The sequence below is a fragment of the Chiloscyllium plagiosum genome, unplaced genomic scaffold, assembly GCF_037043375.1.
Source record: "Chiloscyllium plagiosum isolate Xiang-an unplaced genomic scaffold, Cpla_swu_hap1 HiC_scaffold_3, whole genome shotgun sequence".
Lineage (NCBI taxonomy): Eukaryota > Metazoa > Chordata > Chondrichthyes > Orectolobiformes > Hemiscylliidae > Chiloscyllium > Chiloscyllium plagiosum.
The window spans coordinates 28791197-28818686 of NW_028270141.1; the positions used below are offsets into that span (position 1 = coordinate 28791197).

The 27490-nt window shown below is 39.5% G+C and overlaps 1 protein-coding gene across 6 annotated transcripts in view; it reads right to left on the reverse strand.

Annotated features, from left to right (window-relative positions):
- The window catches only part of LOC122541842 (testis development-related protein), a 64731-nt gene extending 37578 nt beyond the window's left edge, over positions 1-27153 (reverse strand). Inside the window, exons 1-3 of one of the 6 annotated variants that reach the window (XM_043678892.2) lie at positions 27028-27147; positions 26210-26289; positions 25306-25365 (exon numbers count right to left, since the gene is read on the reverse strand). In XM_043678892.2, the coding sequence (XP_043534827.1) occupies positions 25306-25365; positions 26210-26281 (132 nt within the window). In that variant the 5' untranslated portion in view covers positions 26282-26289; positions 27028-27147. Of the gene's footprint in view, positions 1-25305; positions 25366-26209; positions 26617-26732; positions 26879-27027 lie in introns of those variants that run through there. The other 5 variants (XM_043678901.2, XM_087978217.1, XM_087978215.1 and 2 more) reach the window with 5 other exon arrangements.
- Positions 27154-27490: the final 337 nt, after the last annotated feature.

Sequence of the window (27490 nt, forward strand, 5' to 3'; positions counted from 1 at the left end):
GACAAAATATAATGGACTTGTGCTACCTGTTGTTTCTTATTGCAGGAAAAGGGGCAGTACAGTGACTCAGTGGTTAGCACTGCTGCCTCACAGCATCAACAACACAGGCTTGATTCGACCCTTGGATCACTGTCTGTGTGGAGTTTGCACATTCCCACTGTATCTGTATGGGTTTCCTCTGGGTGCTCTGATTTTCTCTCACAGGCAAAGATGTGCAGGTTTGGTGGATTAGTCAATGCTAAATTGCTCTGTAGTATCCAAGGATATGCAGGCAAGGTGGATTAGCTATGGTAAATGTAGGGATAGGGTGCTGTATGGGCCTGGGTGGGAGGGTTGCTGCACTGGCCTCTATCTGCACTGTAGGGAATTCTATGAAATTCAATTGTTCTTACTCAGATGGATGTGTTACTATCTTAATTTTCTGGCACATCTTGCCTTTCCCAACTACTTCATGATGAGAATGGAGGCCAGAAATAAAGGTCAGTGGGTGCTATTGTGTTCCAATCAGCCAATACCTATGGTCCATTTTATACAGAACATAACATGGAATACAAACACAGCCTTGGAGACACATGCATTTGTTCTAGCAGATTAGGACTTTTTCTTTCTCTCTGATATTATGCTATGGGCATGAAATTGGATCGTTTGCACCATTACAATAATTATACAGTGAATCTCAGGAATTTTTTTTTAAGTTAGGTTCAGTGCCAAAGTCTCCAGGATATTATCCGCAACTCAGTCTACTATGAATTCACTCAATTATTCTGAGGTCAGTTTTGTTTAATCAAAGATCTTCCTGATGACACTGAATAACATTGTTGCAACAGCCATTGTGCTCAAGAAAAAAAAACCTGACCGCATGACAAAAATAATTGCCATTTACTTTTATTTCACAGTAAAGAGCGAGCATAAATTTGCAGTAATACAAGGGAACCTTCACATTGTTGAAAGTAGGGGGAACGTATCAAATTTAATACAACTGGAAGTAATGGTAATGGAGAAAATAATGGAACTCAAGAAAGATCATTCTCCCAGACCTAAGAGTTTCCATCTTAAATGTACTGAAAGCAAGAGATTGAAAAATTGCAAATGAAATACTCATAAGTTTCCAATTCTCTCAAGATTCAGACGTAGCACCTTCAGACTGGAAAGCTATTACTACACTACTTATTGAGGAAGTATGAAGAGAAACAAGAAACTTACCACAGATTCGTCTAATGTTAATCATGGTGAAGTTGATCATGAATATAAAGTGACAGAGTATTTTAACAATTATGATCTAAGCAAAGGCAGTCAGCATGGTTATCTCCTATCATTGCTAGGTCATGACATAAGCAAAACAAACAACATTATTGATTGATCGATTTATTGTCACGTGTCCCAAAGTACAGTGAAAAACTTTGTTTAAGAGTAGTTTAGGCTGCACTTGTAAAAGAAGAAACAGAATTAATACTTCAGGTCAATGCATTTAGCCAGAACTGGAAAATGTTTAGAGATGTAACGTGATCCGAAAGTGATCAAAGGGTGTGAGGTGAACAGGGTACTACATTGGATGATTAGCCATGATCATATTGAATGGCAGAACAAGCTCGAAGGACTGAATGGCCTACAGTTGCTCATATTTTCTATGTTTCTGTGTGTCACACAATTGCAGAGGTAAGCAAGGCAGGAACATAGTGAAAGCAGGAGAGATTAAATGGCAGAAATGATGATAGTCCAAGCCAAAAGGAGATGGTCACGGGACAAGTAAAGAAAAAGATAAACTTACAGGAGGTGTAATAGGGAATAGGAAAATTATGATGAACTTCTCTAGAAGTAGGGAAGACTTTGCAAGACTGTTCCAAATAAGCTCAAGATAAGGTTGAAGGACAGCGCCTCACCGTTCAATTAGACATTCTATAACATTCCAGACTCAATGAATTCAACATTTTCAGAGTCTAACCACTGTCCTGAGCTATTGGTAATGGTTCTCTATCATTCCTATACACATTCTCTGCAGCTATTTTGCTTCTTTGTTTGTACCAAACCATCTCCTTCTGCCTTGCGATCTTCATCCCTTTTTAAATCACTTTCTCCCTTCCACAACATTTACCTTCAAGAATCATTGCTGTGACGATACTAAGGCTTTCAGAATTATATTTTGTCCATTCCAAGGCAACAAAGTAAAGAACTTGTGAGGCCTTGGGGTTTGTTTTAAGTTTGAACAATAGAAGCTGCATGAATGCATGAAGTCAGACTCCCAAAGAACCAAGGTTTAGATTAGCTTTCAGTGGTTTCTTGGAAGGTGGTTGTGAAAGCTGCTACATCTCTCTCTCTCTTTGCTACAGCTAAAAACTAGAATTCTCTCTGTCAGCCAGAATATTTTCTTGATGTTGTTTCCTCCTGGACTGAAGAAACACCAACTGAAACAATCAATTTTACTGAATTTGCCTTTGCCAAGGATGCATTTGTGGGATGTTACTATGTTGGAACAGTTGCTTTTTAGTAGTTAAATAATCCATTATTCTGTTAAATTTTCCAATAAAGTTAAAGTTATATCAAGTAATCTTCCAATTGTTTGTTAGTTTAACTGTAGAGTAAAAATAAAGTCTGTTGTGCTTAAAGCCAGTAGTGTAACCAATTCAATTACATTTGGAGCACAGCACCTTAAATTTGCCTTTAAGTGAGAAAAGTTAGAGTTTAGGCTATCTCTTTGATATATTTGAAGGGGGTTTGGTCTGGTGCATAGCAGAGATTAGGCAAAACAAAAGGTGATAGAATTCAGTGTGGAGAAATGACAGAGCAACACTTTGGATCTGAGAAATAAATTTGTTTTCTTTTTTATTGTCAAGCATTAACATCTGGTGAAGGGGAACACATGTTGAATCCATATGTACTAATTATTAAAAATCAATGTACAGGTGCAAAAATTAATCAAAAACACTAATGAAATAACTGACCTGTATCTCATTTTGGCTGAAATGCAAAGGCAAGATATTTATGCACCCAATGGATAAAGTTTTTATCAGACCCCTTTCAAACAGTGTTCAGTTTTAAACACCATATTTCAGGAAGGATATATGGCATTGCTAGGGAGGTTTATATATGGATCTAAAAGAACTATACTGGTTACCTTGTGAAGATGATGGAATATATTTTGTGATATTCCTTTGAATATAGAAAGATAAGATTTATACTTTCATGGCACTTTCTACAATCCAAGATGTCCCAAGGCATTTCAGATCCTTGAATTGTTTTAATGTAGAAGATAGCGGGTTGATCTAATTGAAGTGCCTCAAGTTATAATAAATATAGTGAAGCTATTTCCTTGGTGGTGGACATTCAGAAATGGATAGCACAATGTCACAAATAGAGTTTGGTTAATTAAGGGAAATCTCAAAAATTGTCCTCAAAAGGCTGTGGAGGCTTGAGCATTTCAAATGTTCAAAATGGAGAGACAGATTTTTATTGTCAGGCAAGAGAGGCAAAGACTATGGACTAAAGACTGTTAAGCATGTTGTAGAAGTACAGATTAGCCATTATTAATGGAATTGCCAGATTATCTTATGAGACTGACCCCTATTCACACATTTTTGCAAGGAAACCTTTAATTGGTTATAGGTAATTAGTTGTGACATATATCATAAACAGAAAATCAAACCTGTTATCTTGGTTTTCTACAACATAGGTTTCCACATTGTAGACAATACTGATTTTTCCCCAAGTTTTGGATATCGTCAGCATAAATCAGCATTTTTTTTTGGCATGAAATCAATTCACTTGTTTTGAGCAATTTATTAATTCACAGAACACTAGTCACTCCAATCCTTCACTCAAATTGAAATTAAACGTTGAGATCCATTTTTGAAAGATAGAGGGATGCACTTCATGGAGAAGTACTTACCAGACATTTTCTAAATGGTAGCTGGAGGGAAAAAAACCTCTGCATCATTTATTACAAGATCATATGCATGCAACAAGATACATATTTCAACTTGATTTAGGTCACTGTATCATGTTTGTAAATTTGCCAAACACTTGGACTTATTAAAAGTGTCCCTTTTAACAATTAATGTACTTTTGTAATAATATTTCTTTTTTACTTTAGTAGCAACTTTGTTGCTGAGATACATTTTATTTCCTCCTACCCTCTAATGTCCCCATACCATGCTGCATTGGTAGACATAGAAAATGTATTTCCCCACAGGGCAGTGAAAAATATAATCAAATGGCCAGGTCACCTCCAGCTGCTCCCATCTAGCTCCTAGCAACCCAGACCTAGATTAAATGGCATGTTGTTTTTCCCACTACCATACATGACCATTTATTTAACATTACACTGCACAGATGGCTTCATGTTTTGATAGTTGTAATAATCAGTGCAGAAATAAATTCTCCCCATTTGTTTAAGTGCTCATCTCATGGCAGTGTCAGTAACAGGCTCATCAATGCTGCTTCATTACCAATGAAGATTGAAAGCACAACATTGTGGAATGATGACTTCTGAGGCATGTGCATCACTAAATATGCCCTCAGAAATAAACTTACAAATAATGAAGTTGCTGTTGTGAAGTAGATAGCCTGCCTCACCTGGGCTAAATTAGGCATCTCTCAAATACAGAGTGAGCAAACACCCTGCAGTCATAAAATTGCCTCTCAATCACAATGTAGACAGAAGGCCACAGTTGTGCTGCCAAACGATTTAAATGACTATTACATGCTCAAATTTCATCTTCTCCCCCTTATTGTTTTTCTAGTTACCTGCTGTTTTTTTGAAGGCTTCCTAAACCTCTGGCTTCCCACTAATTCTTACCATATTGTAAACTTTTTCTTTTGTTTTTATGTTGTCCCTGACTTCCCTTGTCAGCCACTGTTACTCTGTCCTCCTTTTATTATGCGTCTTCTTCCTTGGGATGGATTTCTGCCTCCCGAATTATTCCCAGAAAATTATTGCTGTTTCATCATCTTCCAGCTCTGGCCAGCTCCTCTCTCATGTATTTGTAGTTACCTTTACTCAATTATAACACTGTTACATCTGATTCAGGCTTCTCAACTTCAAACTGCAGGGGGAACTCTATCATATCATGGTCACTGCTGCCTGTGTGTTCCTTCACCTTAAGCTCCCTAATCAATTCTGCTTCCACCAGTTGATCTGCTACCAAACTGATTTTTCCATTGAAGTCCTCTACAACTATTGTAATGGTGCCTTTCTTACATGCCTTTTGTATCTCCTAACATATCTTCTTCCTTGCATCCTGACCAATGCTGGGAGGCCTGTACATAACTGTTCCTTTGCAGTTCCTCAACTCTACCCCCAGATTCTATGCCTTCCGACTCTATGTCAATTATTGCTATTGATTTAATTTCATTTCTTCCAAACAGGGCAACCTGTACCCTGTTCAACTGCCTATTCTTTTGATCAGTCGTGTATCCTTGAATATTTAGTTCCCAGCCCTGATGCTATTGCAGCTGTGTCTGACAACTGCAATCTGTGCTACAAGCACATCTGCCTTTTTCTGTACACTGCTTGCATTTAAATACAATTCCCTCAGTCCTGCATTGACTGTCCCCCCTCTCATTGTTGTCCACATTAGATTCCTGATGCTTTTCTATACTCTCCGACCTATTATTTGCTCTGAAAATTTTAATAACCTCACCTGAGCCTTCCTCTTCTTTAATTTTTCCATAATGTTCCATACATTTGAACCCACCCTCCCCAATATCTAACTTAAAGCCCTCTAAACAGCCCTAGTTATGCAATTCGCCAGGACTCTGACCCCAGCACAATTCAGGTTAAGCCCATTGCATCAGAACAGCTCCCTCCTTCTCTGGTATTATTGCCAATGACCTGTTGAATTCAAACATGTTTCTCCCACACCAATATTTGAGCCACACATTTACCTCTTTAATTTTATTGACTCTGTGCCAATTTGCTTTGGCTCAGTTATCTAGGGATCACTACCTTTTTTGTTCTGCTTTGTAACTCAGCATGTAGCTGCTCTTATTCCCTCAGCAGAACCCCTTTCCTCTTTCTATATCTATCATTGGTACCTACATGGACCACAAATGGATCTTTCCCTTTCAACTCCAAGTTCCTCTGCAGCCCAGATGAGATATCCAGAACCTGGGCACCAGGTTTTCTAAAGGAAATGCCTACGGCTCTTTCATGTCTGAGCACAAGCCTTAACGTCAGTTAAAAAAAATCCTTCAGCATTTCCTACAGAGTTGAAACTTGCAATATATTAGAAACAACCTGATGAAATCAACCAGTAACTAAAATGCAAGTCTTTAATGCTCCCTTTCATTAGCACTGGAAGGATGCTTCTTGCTGTTAAACACATGTTCAGCAGTGAGAGTTAAAAGGTAAGCAGGGTAGCCACGCTTCATAAAGGCAGCACTGGTATTTCATCCATCAGCACTGCAGACTGACTGATGTCATGATCTACTTGCACTGTATACTTCTAATGCATGTTTACTCCCTGAAAATTGCCGAGCCTTTAAAAACATGGAGTCTGGTACATTTTGCCCCACAGGTGCACACAGTTTGTAGCTCTCAGCATCCAATAACAAATATTAATTAACAATTCACCCCCACCCCCCCACCCCCACCCCCACTGTCAATTACCCACACAACTCTTACCAATAGTAGTGTGTGGCTATGGCAGATCAGGAAAGAAAGATTTATTGTCATTAAGTTAATTTGGGTGTAAGTGCTTTTGTTTCTGGTGAAGAATATCTAGTCAATTATAGCTACTATGTTCAGATGATCACATAATTAAGAAACAGCTTAGCGTATAACAAATATTCCTCAATAATGATCGTATTACTTATGTTCTTTGGATTACAATAGCATTTCTAGTAAAATTACTTTTTATCATCTAACCTGGGATGCAACAAATAATTCACAAAAATCTCTGTAACTCAATATTTTCCATGAAATATTACAGCTGCTTTACCAGCATCCAGCATAGTAAACACAGTGTTAGAGGATGTTAGTCAAGCAACTAAATGCATTTTTATATTTATGCAATGTCATTGACCCCAAACAGACGGGTCTCAGGTTGTTGACAACACTGGCAAGTATAAAGTTTCTGTCGTCCACATGTCTAGCAGCAGTAGATAATTAGTTTATCTATGGGTCTTTTGTATTGAACTTAAGATTTCCCTTCATGGCTTACAGATGTACTGAACAAGATCACAATACAACCTATGACAAGAAAAGTACATTAATGCAATTTAATACTCATATTTCCAAGCTTCACCCCAGCTGACTTCCCTCTCCTCCCTCCAACCTCCTGCAAGGGGGCACATTCAAATTAAAGACAACGTTGTATGAAAACGCAAAAAATGTAAACCTGCTCTTCTTGGTATGTAGGAGGAGTTTACTTTGAAAACTAGCAGCAGTCTTATGCACATCTGCTCCCCATTACCTATTATCAGCCTTCACATAACTGCAGGAGAGTAGCACTCAGAAGTGGCATTGTCATCGATCTCTCAAGAGCAAAATTCAATTTAAAGTTGTTTCAACCTTCCCGACAACTTCCCTAAAGGATAGTGATATTTCTTTAAACAAAGTAAAAGTTTATTTAGTACACAGTTTATCAAGAACACAGTGTTTAACAACCACAAGGGGCATTTCAATAGGCATCTCATAAGAAATAAGGGAACCTTTTAATGAGAATGCCTAATTTAAAATGCATAAAAGCTTTCACATTTTCAGTGCCTGATTGTTGCAAAAGATGCTGCACACGATAATATATAAACTTATTTTTGTTAAGACATAGTGATATTAGGGCAAATGGACCAAAAGCTTGGACAAAGAACTTGGTTTAAAGATGTACCTTAATGGAGGAGGGCCTTGGCAGCTGAAGGTGTGCCCACTAATGGTGGAGCAGGTAAACTCAGGAAGTTAAATTTCAGCGTTATAGCAATCTCAAAGAACTGTAGGATTGAGGAGGATGACACAGAGGATGATATGGTCTGTTCAGAACATGAGGAGTATTTGAAAATTGAGATGATGTGGAATTTGAGGCAGTGCAGGCCAGAAGCCAACACAGGTCAGCAAGCACTGGGATGATGGTGAATAGCACTTGCTGCAACCTTAGAAATGGACAGCAAAACTTTAAGTGGGCTCAAGTTGATGGAGGGAGCAAGATGGAACGCTGGCTAGGATTCAAATGGAGTTGTCAAGTTACAGATACCAATCCCTGAATGAGAATTTTAAGAGTAGCTAAGTTGAGAGGGGTGGAGTCAGCAATATTGCAGAGGTGGAAGCTGGCAGTCTTGATGTTGAAGTGGATGGGTGACTAGAAGTTCATCTGAGTGTCCAATGCAACACCAAGTTGGAAACAATCTATTTTAGTCTGAGACAGTTGCCAGGTAAAGGGGTGACATCATGTAACTAAAGAATGGAGCTTATAGCCAGAGTCAAAGACAATGATCATCCTGAAATTCCTGCTCCTACAATACTGGATAGTGGTCAAGTAGACAAGTAATCTAGAGATCATGGAGAAGTAATTACAATCATGTTAATCTAGATTACTATCAAGAAAATGTCCGAGTCTTGATCCAAAACTAGATCTCGAATCCTGAAAGTCAATCCTGCTGTGGCCATAATTGCGTCAGGCTGATGGAAACCCCAGCCACAGGTGGGAAACTGTGGGGGAGATGCCATCAGTTCTGTGGAGAACATCAAATAGAATCAAGTGCCCTCCAGCCAATTATCTGCCCACTGTGCAGCCTCCCCTACAATTGAGACCCCTGGCAGTGGAAGTCCTCTGTCTAAATAGGTATCAGCCAGAGACCAATAGTTCCTCTGGCTACCAGCATCAGTGTGCCTAACGGCTGCTGGAGGGACTGCACCCACCAGAGGCCCAGGACCATCATGAGACCCGAGAGCCAAAACATGCATAGAGATGGATGTGAGTTGAGGGGAATGAGGGAAGTGAGATAAAAAGTAATGCAAGGGATGGCTATCAGCATCCAGCACCAAGGTTGGAGTCCTCAATTGGCAGATGTTAAAGGTAGTGGGGGAGCCTTTCCTATCTCCACCGATAGATTACACCAGAAGACTTTTTCAGAGGCTCAAAAAGCGATAAAGCCTCCATTTAAGGGGTATCATGGTGAGTGTTAGTGTCCCTAACTCTGAGCCATGTGGTCTAGATGTAAGTCCCACCTGCTCTGAATTTTTAAAAACTATTTTTCTTAATGACCTTTTCAGAGATGTTACAACACACCTCTGGAGCAGATGGGTCTTGAACTCAGGCCTTCTGCCTCAGGAGGTAGGGACACTGCCACAAGACTCCACAACATCTCTGAGCAGATTGATTAGAACATATCGACAGTCTCCACATAATGACTGAGTCATCAATAACTTATGATGGACTCAGATAATAGGTGTCACTTGGACAAAAGCCTAATTGTCATCCTGTTGCTTTGGAACCCCATTTCTGCCCTTTGCATCCTTCATCTGAATTGGAGAAGGTTTTCCCACCATTGGGAGACTAGTGAGGACGTGTCACATGATTTACTACATTTACTGTTGCTGTGAAAGAGTGTTTTGTGAACACTAGCATGGCCCATATTAAGGAATATGTACTTCGGCATTTAATTACGCTGTAGATATGTCTCTTTTTTAATCCATGTTTCATTTTTCCAAATGCCATTTCTATCATTAAATAACATATTTGAAAGTCATCCAGTTCAAGCTGTTGTTTGATGTGTTATCAAGTAAATTCAAGCCAAGCACATGAAAAATATTGTGCAATAATGGGCAAAGTCTGCAGTTAAAAATGAAAGACCTTATTGGGCTAATATTCAAAAATTACATGACAAGCACAGCTCCAATTATATCTGCTTCAGAAAATTGCAGACACATTCCTCATGCATTCTGATGCATTAATTTAAATTAGTGAAGAAACACTGGCCATCATACTAATGATTTTCTGATAGCCATGTCGGTGCATGAGAGTTATCATTTAGTTACCATGCCTTGGGTTGCAATTCTGGATATTGAAGGAGGATAGGACTTAGCTGTGATTCTTCCCTTCACATCTCCTACAGACATACACCCAGCTAGATAGTGGATACAATAGAATTCCTCCTCACCTTTGCCTCACAACAACTCAGCAACCTCATTTAACCTTGGTTCTCAGTAAGCATTCTTCACTCTCCAGATCGGGCCTATTGCATACCTTCTGCGTCCAGCTGTACAACACATTCTATTTTAGTTTAACGCCAAGATAGATAAAAGGATTATTCTCTGGCATTTCCTCAAGTATGCTATACTATTTCCTTCTTTCATTACATTCTCAAAATTTAGCTCTTAGCTCTCTTACTACTATTACAGACCAATTGTCATCATAAAAACCCTTAGGATGTTTTGTATGATTAAGCTACAGCATAAATGTAACCTGTTTAGAATGGTCACAAGTGAAATTGCAGATAGCAACTGGCACCCTCAGAACCATATCTGAACAGGTATTATCGACTTCCAAGGAAAGGAAAACATTAGCAAAATTGTACTTTTGATGCATTGTCAAATAGTATTAAAATTAGTGACAGATTTACATGGATTTTTTTTTTAAATCACAACTTGAATTTTTTTTTCGAGCTTAACTGGTATCAAAGATAAAAGACATCCTATACATTACAGTAAAATGTGCATGCAGTACATCTATTAACTTAGGCAGAACTTCCCTTGCACAGGTTGCTATATTTGAAGTGATAACAAATAACAAACTTGCAGTATGAACATTCTAATTATGCAAGGGACTTTTCAGTAACTGTCTAGTATTTTCTCCCATATATTTTGGTTACCATATGTTGCAAAAGGTTAAGTAAAGTAACATGAAGTAAAAAGAAGAGGCAAAACCTAGTTTTGCAAAATCTAGAGTTGACTGCTTCACTGTAGAGATAATTAAATGGTAAAGGGTGTGAACAGATGTGATTTACTGTCCTGGAAAATTGAAGAGTAGCAGGTAACTAGAGATCAAAATTCAAGCTTCCGAATCATTTCATCTCATTTGCTTTAATTCCTTGCAGCATTAGCATCATCTAATTTTCAAACTTAGATGTTCGGTAACATTTTATAAAAGTTTCCTGATATTTACGAAAGTCTGACAGAATGAATTATTTCTGTAATTAACTAAATAACACCACTCTGATCGGCACAAAGTGAGCAACATACGCGATTCATTACACTTCTGTGGGTTTTTGCACTGTGAGGCAGTGGTTAAACATTTCAACATTGTACCTTCTTCATGGGATCTAGAACCTGTGCAAGAAAATGATGCATTGTCTTAGCCAATCAGATTAAAGAATCCTCACTGTGACACACAGATTCTAAACCAGGACGTGCACATTGGAATATTTACTTCAAATCCCAAGTGATGTACAAAAAGTGAAATAAAGAGAAGCAAAGAAAAACAGCTTTGGGGATAGCACACATTAGGCAGAAAAATAAATTTAAAATTCCATCAATATTTAACATCTGAATGAATGAAATTCCACATTTCTAATTATAAACTTCCAGTGTGAAGAATGTTACACAAAGTAGCGATTCTGAAAGGGTTAATGGTGAAGGATCTTTGGATAAGTTCATTTTTCTTATTTCAAAAGATGTCAAAGATATAATCTGAACAACTAACCAAAAAAGGCTAATCATGCTTTGCCATAATTGGTTTAATTATGATTTTCATTTTATGCTACAGTATTATGATCTATATATTTCTGCTTAATCATTACTTGTGGAAATAGCAGGTCACAACTTCAACCTGTATCTTTATTCTCTATTACATTTGGATTTATTTGGTCTAAACATGTTAAAAGACTGACTGGAGAACATGTAAGTTGAAGACTACATCTCTGAATTAATTTACATATAAACTACACAATAGCTAAAACAGAACCATTCTTATGTGGAAACAACCTTGCCCTATTCATGAAACATTTCAATCTCTTGAAATGTAATAGCTCCTTTGGGCGAATCAGTCTATCCCTTACTTTCACTGATTGAGATGATACTCCTTGACTCTGGAATCAGGAGTGCCCCATGAAGCCTAGGTGTCTTTGGTATTATCAAAACATAATAACCAGAAGGATAGTATTTATTCCATCTGCTTTACATCAGGTAATCCACTGTACTTTTGAAGTGATAATCATTCTTAAATTTTATATCTAGCAAAGAGAACAGGTGTACCCTAGAACTCTGTGTGAAGGGAGGGAAGTGATTGCTGGACCCTTTGTGGAGATATTTTTATCGATAGTCACAAGTGAAGTGCCAGAAGACTGGAGATTGGCTAACATGGTGCCACTGTTTAAAAAGGGTGGTAAGGATAAGCCAGGGAACTATAGGCCAGTGACCCTGACGTCAGTGGTGGGCACATTGTTGGAGGGAATCCTGACGGACAGGATATACATGTATTTGGAAAAGCAAGGACTGATAAGGGATAGTCAACAAGGCTTTGTGCGTGGGAAATCATGTCTCACAAATTTGATTGAGTTTTTTTGAAGCAGTAACAAAGAGGATTGATAAGGGCAGATCAGTGGACGTGCTCTATGTGGACTTCAGTAAGGCGTTCAACAAGGTTCCCCGTGGGAGACTGGTTAGCAAGGTTAGATTTCATGGAATACAGGGAGATCTAGCCATTTAGATATAGAACTGGCTCAAAGGTAGAAGACAGAGGGTGGTGGTGGAGGGTTGTTTTTCAGACTGGAGGCCTACGACCAGTGGAGTGCCACAAGGATCGGTGCTGGGTCCACTACTTTTTGTCATTTTTATAATTTGTCATTTTTATAATAAGAGGTGTCATTACTAAGTTTGCAGATGACACCAAAATTGGAGATGTAGTGTACAACGAAGAAGGTTACCTCAGATTACGAGATCTTGATCAGATGGGGCAATGGGCTGAGAAGTGACAGATGGAGTTTAATTTAGACAAATGCGAGGTACTGTATTTTGGGAAAGCAAATCTTAGCAGGACTTATACACTTAATGGTAAGCTCCTACGGAGTGTTGCTGAACAAAGAGACCTTGGAGTGCAGGTTCATAGCTCCTTGAAAGTGGAGTTGCAGGCAGATAGGATAGTGAAGAAGGTGTTTAGTATGCTTTCCTTTATTGGTCAGAGTATTGAGTACAGGAGTTGGGAGGTCATGTTGCGGCTGTACAGGACATTGGTTAGGCCACTGTTGGAATACTGCGTGCAATTCTGGTCTCCTTCCTATCGGAAAGATGTTGTGAAACTTGAAAGGATTCAGAAAAGATTTACAAGAATGTTGCCAGGTTTGGAGGATTTTAGCTAGCGGGAGATCTTGAATAGGCTAGTGCTGTTTTCCCTGGAGCAACGGAGGCTTAGGGATGAGTTAAAGAGGTTTATAAAATCTTGAGGGGCATGGATAGGATAAATAGACAAAGTATTTTCCCTGGTTTGGGGAGTCCAGAACTAGAGGGTATAGGTTTAAGGTGAGAGGGGAAAGATATAAAAGAGACCTAAGGGGCAACATTTTCACGCAGAGAGTGGTACGTGTATGGAATGAGCTGCCAGAGGAAGTGGTGAAGGCTAGTACAATGCAATGTTTAAAAGGCATCTGGATGGGTATATGAATAGGAAGGATTTGGAGGGATATAGGGCGGCTGCTGGCAGGTGGGACTAGATTGGGTTGGGATATCTGGTCAGCTTGGACGAGTTGGACTGAAGGGCCTGTTTCCATGCTGTACATCTCTATGACTATGACTCTAAGTGCTCTTAAGCTGAAGATAAAATCTTAAGCTTATGTTATTCTTGGATAAAGAAGTCAGCAAGAGGGTGCCAGGTATAAACCACAGGGCCAAGAAAATATTAAATTAATCAAAAATACAAAAGCTCAGGGCCACCAAAAATACTGCATCAAAACTCTAGTGCACTCCAGGCTGATTACCTGGAACTATACAGTCACACATCTGGATGACCTAATATTTGAAAAACAATCATATGTATCATGTGTATTGTTTAAGAATAAGATGCATGAAACATTGAGTTTAGTGTTATAACTGAAATGTTTCTAGGATAAACTGACAATCAACCTTTCCTAGATCTTTAATAACACAGAATAACATTATTTACAAAGTAGTCTACTGTTTTTATAAAGTATTACACCAGTGAATTTTTTTTTCTCTAGCTTAAAGGATTTGATATTTCAAAGCACCTGCAACCCAAGTGTTCATAAACTTTGAACACCTCTCACTCTTAACTTGTTGTTTCTCCTTTCCCTATTCCTACCCTGCTTTATTGCTTCTCCGGCTTAGTATCAGTTTATTAAGTAAAGGAATACATTACTTGATTAAAAGTAAAGTTAAATTTTAATTAAAATAAGGCACATAGTAGGAAGCCAAGCAGGAAAACAAAATTTAGCACTTGGCCAATTCTTATAATTATTACCCAGTCATGGAGTTTACAAATAACTGATTAAAATTATAATAATATCAAAGTGCATATTTCGCAACATTCCAGACTGTTCTGTCATTCCAATGATAACCAGATATATGTTAAGCTTTTGGACTGCAGGTCAGCAAACATTTTTTCCCGTAAGCATACTGAAGGGTTATAAATGCAGCATTTGCAGGTTATACATCAATGGTAACAGAATATTAGAAATTTCATTTGGATTTTTTTCAGACATTTTTCAACAAGCTTATTTTATTTTTTGCTGCCTGGACAGAATCATGCATTTTCCAGTAGAATGTATTCCTGGCATATCATGGTTGTATCTATCAAATTCTGGCATACCTCCCAGCATCCTACCTTTTGACATTCATTTGCTTCCTGAGCTTTTAGTCCAGTCATTAATTACATTTGGCCACTTAGTCAGTTACTTAGCTTTTTCAACCTTGTCCAATAATAGGAGAGGGATATACATTTTGAAAATAAAGATGTTTTTTTAAAAAATGGATCCTTGGCTGGTCTCTATTTCCTCTGTTTTCCACTTCACGGCCAAAGGAAGAATATAGAATTAGTTAAGCTCAAACAGTGCATGTCTATGTTCAATTTGTTGCAACTTTCTCTTTTGAGCACTGGCAAGAAAAAAAAAGTCACTTTCATTTTATTTTAATAATTGAGGACATGCATTTGCATCAAACATGGCCATTTGTCAATGACCTCTAGAAGATGACTGCAACAGACACATACAGGACAAGATTTTTTCCACATGACAGCGCTGGGCATCAGAACTTGTAGCAATAAATTTTGATTCTTTTCCCCTGGTTCAGTTTAAATACAATTGCAAGGGCAGAACCCCATCTTCAGCCGCAGCCTATGTTGAGAGCTCAGCTCTTGGGAAGTGAGGTGATTGTACAGAGGGAAATCTGGCACTTCGGTCTCCTCACCTGGCAGCAACAGCATGTACAGCCTAATTGTCTTCAATGTGTCATTTCACACTTGTTCTCCACTCCGCCCTTCATTACCTGCATTGAGGTCTTTCAGCTAACTCCAGAATAACCTGCAATGCATGATTCCCCCAAAAGATCCAGCAATAGTCAAGCATTTGAGTGTTGAAATGGTGACAGATGCAAAAGATATATTGGGTGGTAGAGTGGAAAGGGACATCTCCTTTGGCCTCCTGAGAAACTAGGCATTGCACTATGACATCTCTTAGTTTCAATGAAATGATTAGTATTATTTCCTGCAGTTTACTGATCCAACTGAGTCAAGCACAGTCATGGTGGCTCTGACAAATATGGACTTCCTTGATGCTGTTGTTTCAGGAAAATTTAAATCTGCATCCTCTGTGATTTCTTAATACTGTAGCATACATATGATTTGCTGACATTACACTGTTATCCTCACTAAAACCCTGTGGTATAAAAACTGAGGTTTGTGGTAACTTACATAGGCAATATCTGTGTCTCTGATAACAATGGGCTGCAAGTTCAGAACAATTTCTGCACAGTCTCACATATATTGATCACTACTGAAATCAACATAAGAGTACGGTTGTAAAATGCCATAAGCTTCTTTCCTGGCATTCCTTCTGATTTGACATTTTGTTCTCCTCATGTAAAAAGGATGATTCCCAAGTGAAACAACACTGCATCATGTACTGAATTCTTAAAGATGGTCTAAAATCAAAGGACAGCACGGAGGAAACCAGTTGCATTAAATCCAAAACCTCGACAACATTGCATGCACAGGATAGGGAAATTGGAGAACTTAATGTTAAGGCCTGCAGGCTACAGGCTGCCCAGGCAGAAGATGATGTGTTGTTCCTCCAAGTAGCGATCTGATTCATTGTGGCAATGGAGGGGGCCAAGGATGGACATGTCAGAGAGGAAGTTGGAGGGGAAATTGAAATGTTTTTCAAATAACCTTTCCACTCATCCTGTGGCTCCTTTTCCAGCCCCATTTCCTCCCTTCCATTTCACCTCCCAACCCTTCCTTCCAGCTACCAACCAAATTCACCCCTGCCATCGACCAACCAGGCCTCAACATAGTGAAGCTAGTGAGGACTATCTCCATAGCCCCAACCTCATCCCATGTCCAGCCCTTACCCTCCTCCCTGCCCCCTTGACCTGACCTTACCTGTTCATCTTCCTTCTCACCCATCTACTCCACTTGTTGCACTGACCTATCACAATAACTCCCTATCTGCATCCAACTATCGCTATCCCATCTACCTTTCCCCCAACCCCACCCCCTCCCTCTCTTTATTTCTGAGCTCCCTTCCCCCTGCCCAGGCCTGATGAAAGCTCTCGACCTGAAATGTCAACTTCTCCACTTCCTGATGCTGGCTTGCTGCATTTTTCCAGCCTCCTGTTTATCTATTTTGGATTCCAGCATCTGCAGTTTTTTTTTCGTCTCTAACCTGTATTGGGAGTAAGACCTCCATACCTCATTCTCCTCTTTCAGCTACTCTGAGACATTGGTTTTGGTGTATCCACTGCTTCTGATTCACAAGTACAGAGGCTGCACTTCTTTCTCTTGCTATTCTCCAATCTTTCACACTCAGAATTGTCAACCTTCTCCACTATTGACCCACAGTTTGAAGATATCTCAACCATCTCAAGATGGTGGCAGAGTATCAATACAGTGGACAGGCTCCTAAGCCCAGGAGCCCAGGGCTCATCTGCTTCTACCTTTTTATTTCTTCTTTCATCTTTATTTTCTCTTGTGTTCTTCATCTTCTGACATTGTGGAAAGCATGGGTAGTGCTGGTAGGCTCTAGTGATCATGGTGCCCGGGAGTAAAGATTCCCGACTGCGGTAGGCCTAGAGCCTGAACTCAGGCAGTCAGTGAGTCATCGTCTGCAGCAGTGGCAGTGCCCAAAAGAGGAATCCTGCCTGCAGTAGGCCCACAACGTTGAGTTGGTGACTGACAAGGGCCTTTTGCTGTGGCAGTGGCTGAAGCATAGACTCAGCAGAGGGGTAGGCAGTGGCAAGGAATTCTGACTGCAGGACCTTTCAAAAGCCCTGATTGTAGACCCCTTGTTCAGAAGATTAGATTACTTACATTGTGGAAATAGGCCCTTCGGCCCAACAAGTCCACACCGACCCTCCGAAGAGCAACCCACCCAGACCCATTCCCCTACATTTACCTCTGACTAATGCACCTAACACTATGGGCAATTTAGCATGGCCAATTCACCTAACCTGCACATCTTTGGACTGTGGGAGGAAACCGGAGCACCCAGAGGAAACCCACCCAGACACAGGGAGAATGTGCAAACTCCACTTAGACAGTTGTGGGAATCGAATCTGGGTCCCTGGTGCTGAGGCAGCAGTGCTAACCACTGTGTTACCCAAGATGAATGCTATTTATGTAATTTCTTGTTTATTTCTTTTGCCGGCATGGACTTGGGTGGAAGGACTGTAATTCTGATTTTTTAAATTCCTTTATTTTTCTATTACATTCCTATGATATTGTATTTTCCTAATTTATTCCAAAGAATCTGTACCTAGATACCTTTATACCTAAGATAGCGCCATAAGTAACAGGTTGCAAACCTTTCACTGTACTCATGTGAGTACATGTGACATTAAACCTAATTCTAATTCTGATTCAGTCTCTCATCCCATCGGGGTGCCAGCAGCTAATGCTGGAGCCTGTAGATCCAAGGCAGCCAAATCTCCACCACCACTCTCTTCTGGTGCGCAAATATCTACATTCCTAAACTGTTCACTATTTCCAGGCTCTTCATCTTGCCATCCGTCTAACCCTGTCCATTCCCCAGATACACAGACTTTATGACAGTAAAATTGGGAATCTTTACACCTATACCCTTTGGTCCCCTAACTGTGTATGGTGTGAAGGTGACACTTGCTCTCATCTATCAGTTTTAAATGCCAGATGTCATCTACACAATTTTGTTCTAAAAGGCAAACTACTTGATGTTAAAACAATTACATCGTCCCTTGTTTATACAGATTTTAAAACGTTCCTGCACCTCAGTAATCTCACTTCTATAACATGTTGACAACTTTCCTGTCCCAAGCAAACCTCTATTTCACACAGCCACAACCTGAATGAATTTCACCAGACACCAGCACAGTGATAGCAGCAACAGACATGCTGCCACATCCGGAAAAATGTGGTGTAGTGGTCTGTGCATGTTGATTTTGAGCAAATTACTCGCCTGGAGCAATGAGATGCATTGTTCTTTAAAAATAAATATGTTACAAAATTATAAACAACTTCTTTCCACTTTTGTAGCATCAGCACACCACACACACCCAAAAACACACACACACCGGACAAAATGGCAGTTGGATAGGAGGAACGTTTGCTCTTTTTCAAAGCACAGAACACGTGTAGGAAGGGGGAGTCTGCCTGCCCCCAGTAGGCAGGTGCTTACTTTATATGCAAAAGGCATGGTTCAGTGAAGTCATCAACATCATGATAAAAACTGGGAGGCCCATGCTATCTCAAACTTATGATTGAAACCTCGTGGAAATAAACAAGTTATGATCTGCACAGAGACCAATAACATTTAAGATACTTGAATATCCAGTGGCTAATTAGAAGTATCACATGACAAGAGTTCAAGTTTTTAGATTTTTACGACAACAAATTAAAAACAACATTGTCTAAACACTATTCTAGTACGGAGCTTACACTCCACTAAAGAATTTAATTTTTGAATCCCTTAAATGGTAGTACTTTATATTGTCCCAGACATATTGTTACTTCCTACTACAGCACTCATTTCTCTGTTCTCAATGCCGCCCTTCTTTTTGTATTTTCCATTGCAATAACTTCTAATACCTGAACTGACTATCCCAGTTATCCCAAGAGATTCTGATCAAACTAAATTCCGTGAATCTGGCTTCACTTAAATCTTCACAAATTTGGTAATTTCAATTCAAACAGGAGCTTTCCACATGAGGAACAAGAGATTGGCTGCCTCTTTTTTTGCTGTCTCTCCCAGAATCTTGCAAACCAACTGATGTGTGAAGGTTAGAAATATCACAAACAAACCTTGGACGAGGATACAAATGGTTTTTTTTCTCCTTTTCTGCTTTCAAGACCTTTTTCCATGACAATGGATCGTATATCCAGGCAGAAATGCTGCTTAACTATTCTTGAACTCTCATCTCAAATTCCATTCTAACTTGGAATTAAAAAGAGAAGTCGAGGTATAACTATATACAAAACCCAATACCTCCCTGTAACTTGAAAACTACCAGTACTTGAAAGCTGTCAGCCCTGATCATTGTTTACAGATATGAATATCACACACTTGCTATTGTCCACTCCCCCTCCTCTCACCCCACTGGAGTATAACTCCATGGCTCCTCTTTCACCTTTCATAATGATGACCACAAGCTTTTATGAGCAGAATTTGGAACAGTTCATGTGACCCCTTCATTTTTCCACCCAGAATGAAAGAGACAATCTGATAACATAACCATCTTACAAATTTCAAAATGTTTAACATCAGCATTGCAAGAGATGCAGAAATCTTAAATTTAAACTGCTCACGTTAATTGTATACTGTAGATATTGATCAATGCATAATGGTACATTCCCACTTAAGGTTCAGTTTAACAAAAATGATAAAGAATAAAAATACAGTTGTGGTTAAGGGGCACAAATAGTTTAACGTCCCATGACTTTGCCATACTGCAGCACATGATCCATTTTACTCCAGGTAAAGATATGCATGACAGACACCAGACGTTAAAGGTGATTAAAGACAGAGTTCAGGCATGTACTTTTCTGGTCACCACGTTATTCCAGCTCTCACATCACAAAACTCCCATAAACCAACTGCTTGTTTCCCATGTGACACACACACACACACACACACAATTATCCCAACATATAACCCTCACATGCTCTTTAGTTCTAGTTGGTCTTTAGCATTCCTGCTAGGCCATATTAAATGATGAATAGTGCGCACACATAAAATATATAACGTAACAGCAGTTCAAGAAGGCAGCTCACCATCACCTTCTCAAGGACAATTAATAAATGCTCGCCTAACTAGAAAGAAACAAAATATTTGTATGACTTAGAAATGTATAAAAACCTATGTATATAAACTGCATCATTGAGTAATTCAATACCATTATGGACCTAAACAATATTTTCATCTGTCTTAATATTTGCAATAAGATTTAGTATAATTTAGTTTAATAGTATGTATTAAATTTCACAAATACCCATGGTGTACAGATCTCCTTAATGTGTATTTTTAAGAAAGTCAGAGGTTTATCACATAGAAGTCATTTAGTTCCATCATGTTTCTCCCAACCTTTTGCTAACACAATCCAAGGACAGCCCAACAAGCCTACTCCACTCTCCATTGTCTTTCATCGGCCTCAAAAATATATTCAATCTGCTCCAAAAGGTTCAATGACCATTGCAGATGACATAAAGCTGTGTGGGAGGATGAGCAGTGAGGAGGATGCGGAGATGCTTCAGTGACTTGATCAAGTTGAATGAGTGGGCAAATGAATGGTAGATGAAGTATAATGTGGTTAAATGTGAAGCTACCCATGTTGGTGGCAAAAATAGGGAGGCAGATGATCTGAATGGCAATAGATCAGGAAAGAGGGATGTGCAAAAGTTCTGGGTATCCTTGTACAACACCTACTGAAAGTAAAGATGCCAATAATGAAGAAGGCCAATGGTACTTTGCTTTTGTAGCAAAAAGATTAGAGTTCAAGAGCAGGGATCTCTCACTGGAAATGTACAGGGTCTTGGTGAGCCCAAACCCAGAGAGTTTTGTGCAGTTTTGGTCTCCTTGTCTTAAGAAGGGTGTTCTGGTTATGGAGACAGTGCAATAATGATTCATCAAACTGATTCTGGGATAGCCAGACCTGTGTATGAAGAGAGACCAGATTAATTGACACTATATTAAGTGGAGTTTAGATCTTATAGAAACCTATAAAATTACAATTAGATGAGACAGGGTAAACACTGGATGTATGATCTGGATGACTGGTGAGTCCAGAACCATAAGGATACAGGGTTGGTCATTTTAGACTGAGATGCGGAGAAATTTCTTCACCCAGTGGTGAGACTGTGGAATTTTCAGGCACAGAAAGCTTTGAGATCAAAACATTGAATGTTTTCAAGCAGTTAGACTTAGTTCTTAGGGGTAAAGAGATCAAAGTACATAGGGAGAAAACGGAATAGGATACTGAGTTGAATGATCATCCAGGATCAAACTGAATGGCAGAGTAGGCTCAAAAGGCTGAATGGTCTACTTCTATTTTGTATATTTCTATGTCTCAAGAGTGGAAATACAAGCAATTCAACTGTGTAAACAGATGTTTCCCAAGTTCTCTCCTCATTTAGTGCATGTTTTAAATGATTATGAAATTTAAAATAAGGGATGAAACTGGTTGTTGGCAATAGTATAATTTAGCAAGTCATGAATCATGAATACAGACAGGTTCCTGACTGTCTGTTTTGCCTTTACTCCAAAGACTAACATTAATCCCAGAATCTAAAAAGCATTCAATTTTAAAACCTCAGTCCAGTCCTCTGTTGGCCTCCTTTCCTGCAATGGAAATAATAACTACACTCTTTTATCATGATCTTGATGACTCTACACTCTCTGGTCTGGATCCGTTCGATGATGGCATCTTGAAATTACACAAACTGCTCTAACTGGGATGGCATCAGTGACCTGAGCAGTCATTTTCAAAGTTCCTGGCTCTTGTTTTCCATGCTCTTATTTTAAAGCCATTTTTTGTCAGGTTTATGATTTCATTACAGAACAAAGCAAACTTGTCCCCGTGGGTTTAGACCACCATAATTCTTCAAATAGGATACTTGAAAGGGATCAACATAAATCCTTCAGATTCCAGGTTCAGCTCCTGATCATTTATAGTTGGTGAACTGAATTAACGAGAATATGAGTGACAGATTCTGATATAAAGCAGTGTTCTCACTGATTATATTAATAATTGAAGTTGGACGTGTGGAAGATAATTAGTTATTGGTTGACAATATTCAGCGGGGTGGAGAACCTTAATAACAACCATCAGCAGGCAGGAACAAAGTGAGGAAATGGGAAAACCCACAATAAATAAACAAAGATATATAAAAGGATTCTTTTTAGTGGTAAGAATGAGGGGGACACCAAAAATTAAATTCCAGAATTTTAATGAGACTACAGAAGCAGCAGAAGCCCATGCACAAATCACTGATGGCAGCAGTTGAAAAGGCTGTTTAAAAAAAATGTACACAGATCCTAGGTTTTATTAATTGAGACAGAGATTTTGTTTTTAGTTCATAGCATATTGACATCACTGGCTATCACAAATTATCCTCTAGAAGATATTGATGAGCTGCCTTCTCAAACCAGTGTAGTGAACGTGAAATTGGTACAACGGATGAATATTGGAGAAGTATAAGATTTTGTGATACAATCCCAAGTCAGGATTGTGAAAAACTCTGAAGCCCTACAGTGCAGAAAGGGATCACTCGGCCCATTGAATCCACACAGACCCTCCGAAGAGCATCCCACCTAGACTTAGCCCCCAACATTATTCCCATAACCCCACAATTATCATGGCCAATCCACCTAGCCCAACATTTATCCGTGGACACTAAGGGCAATTTAACATGGCCAATCCTCCTAACCTGCACATCTTTAGACTGTGGAAACCAAAGCATCCAGAGGAAACCCACGAACACTTGGAGAGAACATGCACACTTCAACTGATAATCACTCAAGGCTGGAATCAAAACAGGGCCCCTGGTGCTACACTGCAGCAATGTTAACACTGATCCACCATGCTGCCCTGATGGGAACTTGGGAAATATCACCGCCTACAAAATCTCTTTCATTATCCTCTTGTGTTTCTCCTTCTAAAAGGTCAGGATTTGAAAATTTGGAAGGGGCCATTGAAGAAGCCATTGAGGGTCAATGTAGTGCATGTTCTAAGTGTGACACACTGCAGCCACAATGTACCAGTTGTGAAAGGGTTAACAAACAAAGGGAATGGATTCATTTGGTCATAACAGTTTGCAACAAAATCTGAGGGAAAGATTTTTAAAAATTGGTAAATGAATCAGAGGCAACATGAAACAAAATATTTCACACCACTTTTAATCTGAAAACCACTGCATGAGAGGTAATAAGAGTAGATTAATAACTTCTCAAAATAAAACTGAATAACTCTCTAAAAGGTGCAGAGCTATGAAAAGAGATCAAAGAAGTGAAACTAATTGGGTACCTGCTTTAAATAACTGGTCCAAGTATGATGGACCAAATGACCTCTTCTATCCTGTATCATTTTATGATTCTTTAATTGGTTAAACAGTTAGGCAAATATTTAACAAGTTATAACAAAAAAAACAGGTTGACTCTAGAGTAGGCAATGCAAGTGGTTTCTCATCCTGAACCTTCAAACTCAGGGCTCGGTTTGAATCTGGTTGAGATGCAATCAAACCACTGGTGGCTGTCAGGAGTCATCATCAGGTTGTAACTAATTTTCAAGGATCAGAAGCCATAGTTGAAGGGTTAATGGACCATATTTTAATATGTTCCCACAGAAGAGTGCTAGAGAATATCTTCAGTCCACCCATTTCAAGAGTGCTGGAATCCATTTCAATTAATGAGAATGGGGTCACTTGTGAGTGAAAACACTACAACAGTATCCAGCTCAAAGATGTGGCAACAAAGATCAAAAGTACGTTCTTCAGGTAGCAAAGGAAGGGACAACAAAAGTGTAGTGAAGACAATTAATTTTTTTCCGAGATCTATTTCTGCAAGACTTGAGTCCTACCATGGAATCTCAGCTAGACTCACACCAGCACTCCCAGAAATATTTCTAGAGGTTTCCCTCATTCATTTGGAAGAGCTGCAAGATCCAAAAAGTGGAACTGGTTCAGCTATTGGAAGGCCGCAGGATCCTAATGGAAGTGGGATCTATCTCACTTTCCCATCAGCATGTGTGCTTTTGCCAAAGGCCTCAGAGTCTGAGGGGCCATCTTACAAGAAAACACAAGGATGAGCAATTTAGGAAATTAAAATTTTCAGAGTGGTGGGCTGAAATAGGTGCAGTTTTGAAATTAGACATAAGACTCAATACTGGGGCAAGTCAGCTACAGTTTCCTCTGCATCTGGAGTACAATTTACTTGATGCACATTGCATGACAAAAATTGGAAAAAGTATTCTATTTTTCATTCTCAACATCCACTCAAGGGGATAAAATTCTTTCCTGAAAATGGGGCGCATACAATATGCTAGCTGAACTGGACTGAAATGTATTTCGAAGATTCACCAGTGAGTTATCAGGCAGAAAATCTAAAAATAGTGGGCCAGACCACATTTCTCCCACCAGCAGTATGTAAATTTACAAATATAGAGACGTCAGGAAATTCTCTCTGTCATGGTTGGTGGAAGAAGATAATCAAGATTTCCTTAGGGTTGATCCATCAATAGACTTTCATCCAGAAAGTGACTGCCTCTTTCAGAATGATCACTAAATGTGGACAGTGACATACAATGCTTAAAAATCAATGTAAATAAACTAGCAGTCAATTCCTGTACAACTACATATGCTCATGTAAAAAGCAAAATAATATTTTAGCAGGGCGTCTTTTGGCCGTAGTTGATCTGTTCTATTATTAATTTATAATATTGCTCCAGTCATTACTAATTTATAATATTGTTCCCATCAAAAGCACATTTTAACTGGACAAATGCAGCATTGATGCCTGTATTGATTTATTATTGATTATGCTGGATTAATACAGTAGTCTCATCAGAAAGTAATGTTTGCTTGAATTGCAAAAAAAACCAAAAGCATAAGTTTTTTTTTTAAAAAGGAGTGGAAATTCTCAGTGTAATCCATCAAAGCAGACTAGGAAATCTGAGTGAAAACAGACTCCTACCTTCGTAGCAAGCTGAGACACAGAACTTGTAGACTCTTCTGGAAGCAAAGGGTCCTTGCTCTGAAACAAGTCATGAAACAGACATTCCAAATATGTTACTGCCCAGATAGAAGGCAATGCAATCTCATGAGAACTTAAAATCCTCTGAACTCAGCCCTTAAATGGCAATGCGGTATAGCGCCAAACATATGAAACCTTTACTCTATTTTGATACACTTTATTCTTCAGTTAATTCATTTTGAAGTGAACCGTTGAGGCAAGGTGAAAGTACCAATGTTATCATGAGCGTGTATGGTATCTGAAAGATGATCGCCTGAGATGGGTCAGGAACCCTCAAGAAACTGGCGTTTAAAAACAAAACCTTCGCGCATTGTCGCATACGTTAGAAAGAAAGAAACATTTCTCGAATTCCTGCCCGTTTCAGATTTATTCCCCTCCCCCTGTAGCCAGCTCTAGTTCCCCCACCCCCATCCCAAACGAGAGAGTGGGACGGTGAAAACTGCAGTGGGCGCCCTCGGCCGGTTCACTGGGAGATGCGCTGAAGCAGTCTCGCCTGCACCAGCCACATCGCAGCCAGGCGAGTGAAGCTTATCCCCGGGGTGAACACATCAGAACCATCCCAGCCTGAAAAACAGTGACCCGCGCTCAATTCGGCCTAAAAGAAATCCGCCATCCCTTATTGTCATTAACGAAACGTCATTAAAGCATACTGCCAGCGGAAGGCCAGGCTGTATAAAGTTTAAGGGACATTTACAGACAGCATAAACCCCTTTTCCATCAGACATAACGGACTGGGGAGTCTTGTGTGTGCGAGAGAAACCTCAGCGAGTGCAGGAAAGCATCAGGACTCTTCTTACAGCTACTAAAATATAAGATATCTGGTCAGAATTAATGGGGATCGTACCTTCGACACTTCCTGTGGCTTGTCATCCTCCGAGTCAGAATCTTTTAGTCCTTTATGCTTATTTCTCCACATTCTTCAGTCTGCTTGTGCGCAAAATGTTGAAGATTTTGGTTTATTTTTGTCTTTACTTTGCTCTCCTGCCTTCCCTTTCTGACTCTCTCTCCCCGCCAAACGCCGAAGGCTACATCGAGTTGAAACTCCTGAACACTGCAGGAGGCCAGCAGCAACACACAGCGAGAAGAACAACACAAACCTCAGCTGAAGCCTGTCCAGCAGAACCACGGTCTAATCTGTTCACATGGTTAACGGCTGACAGTGCTCAGGAGGATTAGTCTGACCAATCGCCAAGGAACAGTTTTGCTTCCCCGGCCTAATAAGAAGGAAAGATCAAAAGGCTAACTAACGCTTACACCCCCCAAAAAAATTCTTCCCCTCCCCCTCACCTGTTTGACCGACACATTCAAAATCCACACACACAGAAATCTTAGTACTGTACTGGGGGGGAGGTGGGGTCATTTATTACCTCTGTTGTTGCCATGGGATACACAGCACTCTTTTCCCATTGCTTGAGAGTTTTGATCAAATGCAAAAGAGGATTTTTCTTTCTCAAAAGTGCCAATACTATCGCAAACTGACCACTTTAATCTTTACTGTACTTCAAGAAGCACAGTTGCATGCAGACAATGTGAATATGGGGCATTTGCTCTCGCAATTCCAACTTAACGCATGCATCTCTCCTGATGGTGAACTTGTACATTGAAATCTGAAAATTTGCATTAATTTACTCAAGCATGAAAGCCGGAACAATTTATACTGACCTTACAGGTTGAGTCGATGTTTTTGTGCAGCAAAATGCGCAGACCAGAGTTCATCCATAAAACTTGTTTTGATAGCCTGTGTTGCCAGGAAGGGGTGTATTGAAGGGTGGTGGGGGGTTGGGGGTGGAGTGGGGTTGCTATAGAGACTTAGGCTTAATCTTGATCATTTCCACAACGGCCCTGTAGAAAATAGGTTAAGTATACAGTTAGCAGCTTCAGGATATCCGAACAGGATGAAGATAAGATCAGAGAACTATGGAGACAGATTCAGATGATCGGAATCTACCTTTTACTCAAAAAAAAGTGTGGAGTGAAGGGTCTTGTTTTAACAAAACATAGAGCGTCAGTTAAACTCCCCACCCATAAAACACAAGCACCGTAAACATTATAGCATCCGATTTGCACTTATTGTGACCCACACGCTAAAACTTTATTTAAAAAAAAACAGATTGACCGTACATGT